The sequence below is a fragment of the Leptonychotes weddellii genome, chromosome 5, assembly GCF_054177405.1.
Source record: "Leptonychotes weddellii isolate Sample4059 chromosome 5, ASM5417740v2, whole genome shotgun sequence".
In the NCBI taxonomy this organism is placed as follows: Eukaryota; Metazoa; Chordata; class Mammalia; order Carnivora; family Phocidae; genus Leptonychotes; species Leptonychotes weddellii.
Window position 1 is genome coordinate 138,074,094 of NC_138373.1, and position 13,232 is coordinate 138,087,325.

Here is a 13,232-nt window from a genome sequence, read left to right on the forward strand (position 1 = left end):
ATAGGTATTACCACACACACCCTGGTGAATATTCTCATTATTATGTCATCATTATTCACACCCTGGTGAATATTCTCATCTTTGAGATCGTGTTGGTCTCATCTCGGCTTGTTGGGAGGAGAATTAATGCAATAATGCGCACGAAGCGCCCAGTGCGGTGTCTGTCACACGATATGTGTTCAGAAATGCTAGTGGTAATGGTAGTAATAATGTAATGGTGGTAGTAAAAGAGTGTTATAGTAATAATCAACATTGATACTCTTAAGAATAATTTGATTATTACTGGATTTTAATAATGATAAGCAGAATGATACTTTGAAACTTTCATCAAGTCCTTTTTTTATTTCAGGAATATAAATTGGCGCTTTTACAGTGCTATGGAAGGTATCTTCAGCAGTTCACTATCAACTTTGATGAGAACAAAGCAGACGTGAATCAGTTCAAAATGGCCTTTTTCCCAAAAGGCTTTGGAGACAAAACTGCAGCACATACAGTAAGATGAAAGCAGTAGCTATTTTAGCCACAATTTATGATTAGCCATGCAGTGTATTCTTTAGTTGACAGCTTCTAAATGTCTTTCATTTGCTTAGCATGGCATTTGCTTGTGTGCTGTAAGTTGCTTAATACATGTTTTCCGTGATGGATAAGAAAGTGCATTTATTAAACTTTGTAAAGATGTTTTGGAGATTGTGTCATAATAATCACTCATTCTTCCAGCAGATGGTTATTATTAATATAATAACTAATATTTGTAGAGTGCTTTTAGTTTACAAAGTGCTTTGGAAAACATATTTGATCCTCAATAACCTTATGAATTAGAAACTATTATTACCCTTATTTCACAAAAGAGAGAAAGAAAGCTAACGGCACAGTTAGTTAACTAGTGTCTCAGGAGATCAAACATAGATCTTTTAATACAAAAAAATGTGATGCTTTATTTCTAATATACCAGTATTATTTTTATGTTAATTGCTACCATGGATTCACTGGACGAGGGGTTACCAGGTGCTATACTCTTCCGTACGCATTATATGAATTGTCTTCTTGTAGCTTGATTACAGTCCTAGAAGGTGGGTACTGTAATGCCTCTTTTACAGATGAGGAAACAGAGACTAAGAAATAAAGCAGTGGGGGCGCCTGGGTGGCTCAGTCATTAAGCGTCTGCCTTCGGCTCAGGTCATGGTCCCAGGGTCCTGGGATCGAGCCCCGCATCGGGCTCCCTGCTCCGCGGGAAGCCTGCTTCTCCCTCTCGCACTCCCCCTGCTTGTGTTCCTGCTTTCGCTGTGTCTCTCTCTGTCAAATAAATAAATAAAATCTTAAAAAAAAAAAAAAAGATAAAAAGAAATAAAGCAATGGGCAGAGTTGGTGTTTGAGCCCGAATCAGTCTGATTCCAAAGCTATGTTATTCCAAACTTGGCGATTATTCAAGGCTTTGGAAACAACATACAGTTTACTAGCAGAAAATCACAAGACATGTTTGGGGCATATTAAGCAGTTCAATTTGGCTGTACCATAAGTACTGAATAAGAATACCACGCAATATAAATTGGCATCCCACTGGGAAGAGTACTGAGTGAAAAGCTTAGGAGTTTAGACTTTTAAGTCCCCTCCTGTGCCACCCTGGTCCACGGCCTTATCTTTTTTTCTTGTACTGTTGTGTGATTCTGCTTCCACCCAGCCTCTCTGGCTTAGTACCAGTGCACTGGTGAGCTCCTTCTAGAACGCTCGTATCCTAGATATCTGTGTGGATCATCCATCCCTTCCTTCAGGTCTCTTACACTTCATGCTTTATTTTTCTTTATATTACTTATTATCATCAGATACATATTTATTTGCTTATGTTTTTATTGCCTGTCTCCCCTTCTAGAATATGAGCTTCATGAGGACAGGCACTGCTCTAATCTCTAACATCTAGTGCCTAGAACAGTGAATCAGTTCAAAACTGCCTTTTTCCCGGGCGCCTGGGTGGCTCAGTTGGTTAAGCGACTGCCTTCAGCTCGGGTCATGATTCTGGAGTCCTGGGATCGAGTCCCGCATAGGGCTCCCTGCTCAGCAGGGAGTCTGCTTCTCCCTCTGACCCTCCTCCCTCTCATGCTCTCTCTCTATCATTCTCTCTCTCTCTCAATAAATAAATAAAAATCTTAAAAACAAAACAAAACAAAAAACTGCCTTTTTCCCAAAGGCTTTGGAGACAAAACTGCAGCACATACAGTAAGATGAAAGCAGTAGCTATTTTAGCTACAGTTTATGATTAGCCATGCAATGTATTCTTTAGTTGACAGCTTCTAAATGTCTTTCATTTGCTTAGCATGGCATTTGCTTGTGTGCTGTAAGTTGCTTAATACATGTTTTCCGTGATGGATAAGAAAGTGCACTTATTAAACTTTGTAAAGATGTTTTGGAGATTGTGTCACAATAATCATGTAATAGATATAATAGTGTGTAATAGATGCTCAATAAAGCTTTACTAAGGGAATGAATAAATTAAGTGATATAGTCAGAATTATTAATCTAGAAGCACTACACTGAATAGATTAGAAGGACAAAGACTAGAGGCAGATGGTAAAGCAATGAAGCTAATGTAAGGGTATGCCAGCAGGACTGTTGTGAAGGGCATGAAAAACTATGAAGAATTTGGTTTTTTACACGCTAAGTTTGAGGTTCTGGCACACTGTGTTTCTCAATAAATATGTATAAAGTAAGTGACTAAGAGAATGAATGGATTGAAAATGTAGTCCAGTAGGAACTGGACAATGAAGACCTCAGAGGTCTTGAGAAGTTTTGTTAGAGAAATAGATTCTGGAGTTAAATGCATAAAAATCAGATGAAGCAGTAATGTAGAATTTACTGTCAAAATATTTGTGTGCAAAGATACTCAGTTATTTCATGATCCCCCTTGTATGGACTGTAGGAGGCATTGTGGCAGAGCTGGTAAGGATCTGGTCTCTAGAGCCAGCCTGCCTGGGTGCAAAGAGCTGCTGTGCCACTTCCTAAAGTTGGGACACCAGAGAAGTCATGTAATTTCTTTGTGTCTTAGTTTCCTCATCTGTAAAACCGGAAGAATTATAAGACTTACCTCAAAGGATTGTTTTAGGATTGCTGAGATAATAAAAGACTTAGAATAGGGCCAGACACTAAAAAAATATGATGCTAGGAATAGTATACATGTATCCCAGTGGGAAATCCCATGTAGTCAAAGAAGGCCCATTTGTGGTATTGTGTGTGCACTCCCACAGCTTTAGCAGTAGTGATGATTCTCTAGCCAAAATCTCTCTTCTGAGATTTATGTCACGACCATCTCACACTCCACATATCCTAAACTGAACTCATTCCCTTTCCTCCATAATTGGCACCAACTACTCACCCAACTACTCTAGACCGCTTTCTCTCTCTTACCTCCCACATCTAAATCCCATGGACTTGCGGGGCGCCTGGGTCACTCAGTTAGTCAAGTGTCTGCCTTCTGCTCAGGTCATGATCCCAGGGTCCTGGGATCAAGCCCCACATCGGGCTCCCTGCTCAGCAGGGAGTCTGATTCTCCCTCTGCCCCTTCCCCGACTCATGCTCTCTCTCTCTCTCACTCACTTTCTCTCTCAAATCAATAAAATATTAAAAAAAATCATAAAACCCATTGAATCAGACAAAACTTAAATTTTTCCTTTTGCGGTGTGCCTGCGTGGCAAAGTTGGTTGGGCATCTGACTCTTGGTTTCTGCTGGGGTTATGGTCGCCAGTCCTGGGATTGAGCTCCACATCAGGCTCTGCACTCAGTGTGGGGTCTGCTTAGGATTCTTCCTCTCCCTCTGCCCCTCCCCCCCCCTTTTTTTTTTTTTAAAGATTTTATTTAAGAGAGAGAGAGAAGGAGAGATAGTGAGAGAGTACAAGCCAGGAGGAGAGGGAAAAGCAGGCTCCCTGCTGAGCAAGGAGCCTGATGCAGGGCTTGATCCCAGGGCCCTGGGATCATGACCTGAGCCGAAGGCATTTGCGTAACGACTGAGCCACCCAGGTGCCCCTTGAGCATGCACACATGTGCTCATGCTCTCTCAAATAAAATCTCAAAAAAAAAACTTTTCTTCCTCTTCATCCCTGATTCCATCACCCATTTCAGGACCCTGGTATCTCTGGACTACCTCAAAGGCCTTTGATCTCTCCTAGTTTCCCTGCTTGTAGCTTTGTGCCCATCCTCTGCTTTTCATCTTCCACACTTCTGTCAGAATTAACTTCTAAACTTCTGAATTATAAATCAAATCATTTTATTCCACTGCCCTTTGACTTTCTCCTTTGGCTAAAGTCCATATTTCTTGGAATGATATGGAATGCACTCCATGTTCTGACCATGTACCACCTTAATAGCCTAATCTCTCTCTCTCTTTTTAAAGATTTTATTTTTAAGTAATCTCTACACCTACTTGGGGCTCAGACTCGATGACCCTGAGATCAGGAGTGGCATGCTCCACCAACTGAGCCAGCTGGGAGCCCCAAAGCTGATTTTTTGTAGTAATCTCTATACCTAACATGGGGCTGGAACTCATGACTCCAAGATCAATAGTTGAATGGTCTTCCAACTGAGCCAGCCAGGCACTCCTAATCTCTTTATTTTAAGCCTTTTTACCCAAACTTATAAAGGACTTTCAATTCAGTGACCACAGCAGCCACTTTAAGCATTCCTAACATTGCCTGTGCCTGGAATGCTTTTCCTTCTGCCCAAGAGCAGGGGCCACATCTTCTTCATCCTTGAGTCCCTATTGCTTAGCAGAGTGTGACAAATAGAGGTGCACAACAAACATTTACTGAATGAATTATGTAAATGGTAATAATTGCATCCAGATTAAGAAGTTAAAATACAAGGAGGGTTTACAAAATGTGATTCAATTCTATATTGTTGGAAATAGAATTTGTACCTTTTTTGGCTTTTGAAATTTTTATGACTAAGGACAAGTAAGCCTAACTAAATGAATGCTTTGAAGAAACCTCTTTTACTACATTTCTTTCCGTATGTCTTAGTCCTTGAGGGCTGTTATAACAAAAATCCATAGACTGGATGGTCTAAATAACACTTATTTCTCTCAGTTCCGGAGGCTGGGAACCACAAGGTTAAGGTGCTAGAAGGTTTGGTGTCTGGTGAGGGCCCACTTCCTGCTTCGTAGATGGCTCTCCTCTCTCTGTGTCCTCACATGGTAGAAGGCAGTAGGGAGCTCTTTGGGGTTCTCTTTTATGAGGGCACTAATCTCGTTCATGAAAGCTCCACCTTCATGACAGTCTCTTCCTAAAGACCTCACATCCAAATACCGTCACACTAGGGATTAGGTTTCAATATATACAATTGGTGGGGGACACAAACATTCAGTCTATAGCAGTATATAAGCTATTTAAACAGAATCATTTCTATTTTATTTTTTCACATTTTAAGAAATGCTTTTCTAGGTTGCATGAACCTTATTTATATTCTTATTTATATTTTCCCTATGTTTCAGTTTCACGCTTTAAGTGGCAGAAATATTTGCAACTATGAGCTGGTCTGTGATAATGATGTGAACCTGAAGAATAAAGACTCTGTGAGCCAGTGTCTGCATATTTTGTCCTCCTTAAGACTTATCATGCAGCTGGCTTTGCCACAGGAACACCTTTGCTGGATTATCTTTAATGGTACGTGCCAATGTCTTCTATTTCTCATCATGACTTTCAGGAGGTTATTTAAATGCCAAGTTTGATCGTAATTTGATTGACTATCTTGGCTAAATGGGTGATGGGTATTAAGGAAGGCACTTGTGTTGAGCACTGGGTGTTACATGTCAGTGATGAATCACTAAATTCTACTCCTGAAACTAATATTACACTGTATGTTATCTAACTAGAATGTAAATAAAAATTTAAAAAAACCCAAAAAACCAAATTACATATCCAAATTCTAAAAAATGTCTTCAAATATAAATAAATAATTTCTTTAAAAAAAACCCATTCATTTCATAATAGGATGATTATGGGGATTTTGTTTTTGTCTTTTTTATATTTTTGTTTGTCCTCATAAGCAGGAAAAGCATGCCTTTGGGCTTCCTGCTCAAGGGAGGGTCAGAGCCTGTGGGGATAGTCAGTTTCAGGTATGAAGAAGTAGGGGCCATGGTTAATAAATAAATATAGGTGGAAAAGGATCAAAGGACTGCTGCAGGTTAGATTGGTTCTAAGCATCATCCATTTATTGGTCCTTTCCTCAAATACTTTGTCCAGTGACTATTGCTTTTTACCTATCAACCTTCTCCTCCTACTTGCTTTTGAGAGAGGAGCTTTGAGAATGTATGTGTATGTATGTGTGTATGGTGTATTTATATACATATCTACATTGTATAGATACAAATATACATATATGCATTATATTTGTCTTGTGAAATGAATCATATCAAAATACAGCATCAGCTTTTCTCTTTAAGGAGTTACAACTTAAATTCAATTTAAATTCTTTTTAAAGTTATAGTCAGTCACCTACTATATTGATCTCTGGATAATTTCTTAAAAGGAAAATGACAGCGTGTTCTATGTGTGTAAGACCAGGACAAAATAACTTGAAAGAAAACGTATTAGATTTTCCCTCATCCATGGCAACTGAAAGTACATTTCCTAGCCTTTTCCCTCCTCCTCCTCCCCAAGTAATTTTTTTTTTGACATTTTGATTGAAATTGGACCTTACATTTGCTGCCTGAGATGAGGCTGATTTTGGAAGAAATTTTCAGTCCAGTGACTATTAAGCTTTTTTGCCTGATCATCCTCAAGAAGATCTGTGATTCCCTGAGTAGCCATTGCCGTCCTTCCCCCTGAGTTGCTCACATATCTTGGCAGGGACTGAGCAGGACCAGAGGTTCTGTGCTCATGAAGGAGTGGTAGGCCTGAGGGTTGGGGCCTGCAGTTGGGCCTTGCTTGAGAGGTGAAATAATTCCCTGTCTGCGGTCTATTTAAGATCACATGCGAGAAATCCCAATATTCTAAAAACAAAACAAAACACCAATTTCTGTATCTTCTATATACCTTTATTTGGTGTGTGCTTTTTTATACATATGGTCATGCTCTGGATTTTATTCTGTTTCCTAAATATTTTTTTACTCAATACCATGGTTTTAGAACAGAACGAGGTTCCTGTATGTAAATCTAGTTCATTAATTCTGCCTCTTGAATTGTATTCCACCCCTCGAGATGGGCACCTGGCTTGCCCTACCTCTATAATTGCACAAATGATTCTGTGATGAATATTTTTTTTTTTTTAAGATTTTATTTATTTATTTGAGAGAGAGAGACAGAGAGAGAGAGCACATGAGAGGGGGAGGGCCAGAGGGAGAAGCAGACTCCCCACTGAGCAGGGAGCCTGATGCGGGACTTGATCCAGGGACTCCAGGATCATGACCTGAGCCGAAGGCAGTCGCTTAACCAACTGAGCCACCCAGGCGCCCTGTGATGAATATTCTTATGTGTGTCCTTTTATAATCCTGTGTTAGAGTTTTCTGGGATTTTTGTCCAGGAGTAGGATTGCTGGGTTGTGGAAGATGCATATACTTAGTTTTGCTAATTACTGTTCCTGTTTTAATGAAGTCATCTCAAAGTTATCAAGTGCCAGACATTGTTCTAAGTGCTAGGGACACAGGAGTGGACAATAGACAAAAACTCTGTTCTCGTGCTTACATAATGCTTCAGGGAGATGATAAACAAACAAAAATTAAATGGTGTGTCAGATAGCGATGAGTACTACGGAGAAAAATAAAGCTAAGAAGGGGATAGGGAGAGCTGAGGTTGGGCTGGGGCTGAGCTGCTATTTTAAACAGAATGGTCAGGGAAGGCCTCACTGAGATGACACTTGAGTAAACACCTGACTGAGACATCTGGATATTTCGGGGGAGGGCATTCCGACTGGGGGATTAACAAATGCAAAGACCTTGTAGTTTTTAAAGTTTGGCGTTTGAGTAATGAAAAATAAATTGACCTACTGTCAATTTATCAAAAAGCATTTCACCTTTTCTTTAGACATTAATACCGATTCTCTTTACTTTTAATCGACTATTAACAAATACACTCTCTTGGTTTCTTAAGATAGTTAACCAGTTTTGGTTCTTTCACAAACTAACTGGGTGTATGACTATTACATAATACCTTACTTCACAACCAACCTGAACCCAACTCATTCAACCCTCATATAGCTGGATTATTTTGGTGGTGGCCATCTTTGATGAAAAGGAGTCACGTGACAAGGCAATATACTCGTATTAGGGATTTGGTTAAAAATAAAACAAAACAAACTTCCAGAGATATCCCGAGATTGTAAAGATTCAACCTGTGTTCCATTTCATGTCATTTACTCTCTCTGTCAGGCTTCTGCAGTGGGAATTTGTGGACCATGCCAAGATCCTGAACCATCAAAGAAGGATTCAGTTATAGTCAGGACATATTAGGTCTGGAAAGGTTAAAATCTCATTTTAAAAATACAGAGGGCCGTTGTCATTCTTGAGGGCAGTCTCCTGAGGTCTTCTGAAATTCCCCACTTCCTGTTACTGACATGTTTAATACAGGCTCCTGGCTTACATCTGAATCACATGTTCTGCGGGGAGGCATGAGTTGGCTGTGGGTATCCTTACTTGGTAACTTTTAAGATAAAGAAACATAGTCAGACAATTTCATTTTTAAAGATTAAGAGCAGAGGTCAACAAAGCCAAGTTGAGATAAGAATGCTGGGCTTGAGCTGTTAGTAGCCAAGTGGTTTCTTCCCCAGTGAATCTTACGTGAAATAACTAATCCCATGTCCTGGGGGCAGCCACACTAAGAAGGCTGAGTCCTTGAATGTTAAGGACCTAGTGCATTCTCCATAAAGTTTATGGTGCTGCAAGTGTTTAAAAGTTTATTCAGTATTTTTTGTCACTGACTTATGTAATTAATGTTTATTATGCTATGCTTACAAGTGTATTTTAGTCAGGTGATGTGTGTTTTGGAGCAGATGCTGTTTTCTCAGAAGCTTTTAAAGTTTAAGTGTGAACATGGATTCGTAATTGTTGAATTTGGATGGTTCTGAATTTTAGATCAGATATTTTATAGAAAATATTTAGACTACTTGTCATTTTAATTACATGCTTTTTAAGGCACATTACCATCTTTGGGGTATGTTTATAGCACGATAATGTCCTTTGTATATAGAGAGATGTCTGGTGATGCTGTTCCCCACCCCTGTTTTCATTTAATTAATGGCCTGACCAAAAAAAAAAAAAAATCATACTTGAATGGTCTTAAATAGGAGTTGGAAATGCTGTTTTTCACTAGAGTGCTTATAGGACATACCTTAATAAAGGGGTAAATATAATTATGAGACTGCAAATAAATAAAATGGGAACTATTACATGTTTTGATTTTTAAATTATCATGAGCTTCCTTGTTAAGTATTGTGCCATTTTGATTAAATATGTATCCTAATCTTATTTGGAGATAAATCTTTAGTTTTTCAGTCATAAAGAAACCATGGGCACCAATAGCATTTTATATAAATTAATAAAAACCACAGGGTGCATAAATTGTGCTACTTAAATATTTTTTTTCAATATATTTCAAAACTTATGCTGCCTTTCAAATGAGGATAAAAGATTCCCATGTCAACGTACTTAAAATATGGTCAAATTAGTTCTTTTAATGATTTGGCTGCAAGTTACAAAAGAAATTGTAATGATTATAACTCTCTAACCATTACCAGACTTTCTCATAACTTCACTTGTTTTAGGAACTATAGATTTAAACTACAGAAATTAGAATATAAAATTTCCATTATTTAACTGTTAAACATGTTAACAGTCTTTTTCTTCATCTAGGTACCATTTACATTTACACCATTTGCAGAAAACTGATGATCATAGGTCAGTCTTCCAAGGTATGAAATTTACTGACAAGATATCTTGCCCTGTATTTCCTGTTTTTCTCAAGACTTTTGTTAGCATTGAGTGCTGAACAAGAAAATTAGTGAATTATATAACAAAATTTAATATAGTTTTACTATTCTTTTACTTTAACATGATTCTCTCTAAAAATAAAAAGACAATAACATACTAATGAAAAAAAAAGAATTCCTAAAATTGATAGGTAATCTCCAGTGTCCCTCAGTCTCTCAGATTAGTCATTACTTGTCAACTTGATACTGAACATCCCTCTGGTAACTATCTCTTTAGGTAGGGTGACCATCCATCCTGGCTTGCCGGGACAGTCCTGGTTAATGTCTGTTGTCCTAGAATAATTATTAATAGGGCTCCCTTTCACTCCTTAAAGTATTCTGGTTTGGATGACAAACTGTGGTGACTTTATTTATGTTTGCTATGGAGTTTGGACTTCATTCTCCTCCACCAGCTTGGACTTGACTTACGGCCCACATGCTAGTTGGGTGAATGTCCACCTAAACATTGTCCCATTTATGAGCTGAGGGCAACGGGTCTTTATTTTATAATAAGATTCATACTTACTAGTACTTACTGCTCAGTTTTAGCTTGAGGAAGTGGCTGACACTTCCCTTCAATGTTGGTAGCACTTTTGTCTGTAGGAGACATATTTATTCCATGTGTCAACGTCCAGTCATTGGAATGTAGGCCAAGAAGGGAGAATACACTTCCGTTGAGAGCAGGCTTGAATTGTTTCTGGTATCTGAAACGTTACTGCTTTATTTATTTATTTATTTATTTATTTTACTGCATGCGAAACCTTATACTGAATATTCTAATACTCAGTGCAGTTACTTTTTTCCTTATTTCCTCAAAATATAGCCAAGTATCTTAAAATTTGACAATGCTTAAAAAATAAAAATGGAAGCAAAGATACTTGCATGCTCGATGCATAACATTAATTATGTGTTCTCTCTCTGTTTAGTTCCTCACATTTAAAAGCTCTATTACTGACAGTGACTCGAGCAAGCTCTGTGCCAGTGTTTTGGATGTAAATTGAAATGAGGGGAGACTGTCTCATGAATAATGTAAATGTGGCCTACACACTATTCCAACAATTCTACATTCAGTTCCAGATGATTTCCTAAAGAGGATTTGCATACTCTTGTTGCACTTGCTGTAGCAACAAACCCTGCTGCACAGAGCCATCGTGGTTTGGTCTGCTACAGCTTTTGTCTGCCGAAGCCTCGAAGGGCAGAGCTCTCTGTGCCAAGATGGAACTGTTAGTGTTTGTACTTAGTAATGCTGAGAGAATTTTACTTTAATGCGATAGTCATCTTAAAATAATTTTATTTAGATCCTGCATAAGACATCTCCCCTCCCCCTTATTGAACTTGAGCTTTTGTCTGACAAGATAAGGGCTGAAGGAGGATAGTTCTGTGGTCCCAGTCTTGTGGGATAGGAGCAGGGGGAGTGAGGGATGCAAGAATTTGGGGTGGTGGGTGGTTGTACAGTTGGCACTTGAAGATTGGAATGAGATTCTTTCAGTTTGTTCACTATAATACATTTCACGGAAATTAATAATTTTCACCCAGAAATTCCCAAGCCCTCAGCTGGCGAGTTGATTCCTGAGCTGAGGCTATAAATGAACTTGATGGGTCCATCTAATGGGGACAAGCCCTTGGAGGTCCAGCCACATCTGAGCACTTCTGAGTGTGAGCAGTTTTAGAATTTGAGTCTGTCGTAGCATACAGCAGAAAGAGAAGCAGACATGGGATCCCCAGGCTTTTCCTGGTGTCATCCTAGAGCCATCTAAGCTCCTGTTCCTACAGGATCTAGACAGTATGGCTACCATTTGTTATTATTATTGAATCCCTACTATGTGTTAGGTATTACGTGAAGGGCTTTGCATATATAATGCTCAGTATAGTCTTATGAGGTGTGCATCTATCTCATCATCATCATCATTTGTCAAATGAATGCCTGCCATTTATCAGGTATGCTGCTAAGCACTTTCTTCACATATTATCTCATTTAATCCTCATACCACCACTTTGAGAAAGGTGCTATTACTACCTTCATCTTAAAGATGAGGAGGCTGAGGCTCAGTGTCTCACAGAGAGGTGTAGCGGAGGCCAGTGCTACACTGTAACTGTACTGCTTCTCAACAACGTGAGAGTAATGCATGCCTGTTGACTAAATTCAGTCCTGTCATGACCCATCCTATCTTGGCCCACCTACTCGAATGGAGGAGCCTTGTAGGAGGGTTAATAGTTTTCGACATGACTCTGTATTCCTGAAGATGTCCTGAAGACCAGGACTGACCAGGGACTTTTCCCCAGATGCGAAACATTTAGACCTTCGTGCTCAGACAGGTCACCCGCCTAACCTTGGGAGTGGAGGGAGGCCGGATTTCTGAAGCCTCGTTTCCTAAAGACATATGACAACTTCCCTTTCACTTATGGTTTAATCTGTAATTTCTTCTGAGGCATTTAAAACTGTAGTAGGGTACTCAGCAAACATTAGAGAAATACGGTAGAATCTATTCATTAAAAAAGAAGTTGACGTCTGTTTCATTTTACTATAGAACTGAAATAGTTTAGTGAAATTTTGTGGTTTGAACAATTACGGTCAAATTATTCCACGTACCTTTACGTAAACTTCAAATCCAAACTTTGAAATGCCTCTCAGTGTTGTTTTCAGCCAAGGGTACAAGAGGACATAAATGGTGCTGCAGCGCCATCCTGTGGCTGAGATGATGAATCGCGTGTGTTTTTCCTGCTCAACACCTGAGCCATGCTCTTGCTGGGCTCTTATAACTGGGTTTTTCAAAAATTTTTTTCCCTTATAAAGAGAACAGTTCAGTGAAATCCCATCAACTTTTTTTTAAATTAATTTTATAAATTCTTCTTCCGAGCTTTTAGGGGCAAGAAAAAAAGGCTACAAATTAAGATTTTTTTTTTTTTTTTTTAGAAATGGCTTTTTCATCTTTAAACCTGACAGTTTTTCAGAACCCTAAGTGGAATGATGGGTTTTCAGAACTCTCCCTTTGTCAGGGCTGCCCCATATTGTGGAAGGAACGCTGCTGTACTTGGGAGTCCAAAGACCTGAATTCCAACCCCAGCTCTGTTGCTTACAAGCAGTTTAGCCTCTTGGAGTTAGATTGGGTTACTTTTAAGGTCCCTCTGGCACTAAAATAAGTGATCGGGGTCTTTTATTCTAAGTCTGAATATGAACCCAAATGTAATGTGAGCAATTGGTGACTAAAGCTATTTTTATTTTGAAATATGAAATTTTTAATATCAGGGATCCCAAGGGGTTTTGAAAAGATTGTGAATTTAAAGGGGGA

The 13,232-nt window shown here is 38.9% G+C and overlaps 1 protein-coding gene across 1 annotated transcript in view; it reads left to right on the forward strand.

The window, feature by feature from the left end:
• The window catches only part of CFAP54 (cilia and flagella associated protein 54), a 242,110-nt gene that overhangs the window by 11,068 nt on the left and 217,810 nt on the right, over nucleotides 1-13,232 (forward strand). Inside the window, exons 3-5 of the mRNA XM_081818984.1 lie at nucleotides 350-493; nucleotides 5,474-5,645; nucleotides 9,827-9,885. Of these exons, the coding sequence (XP_081675110.1) occupies nucleotides 350-493; nucleotides 5,474-5,645; nucleotides 9,827-9,885 (375 nt within the window). The remainder of the gene's footprint in view (nucleotides 1-349; nucleotides 494-5,473; nucleotides 5,646-9,826; nucleotides 9,886-13,232) is intronic.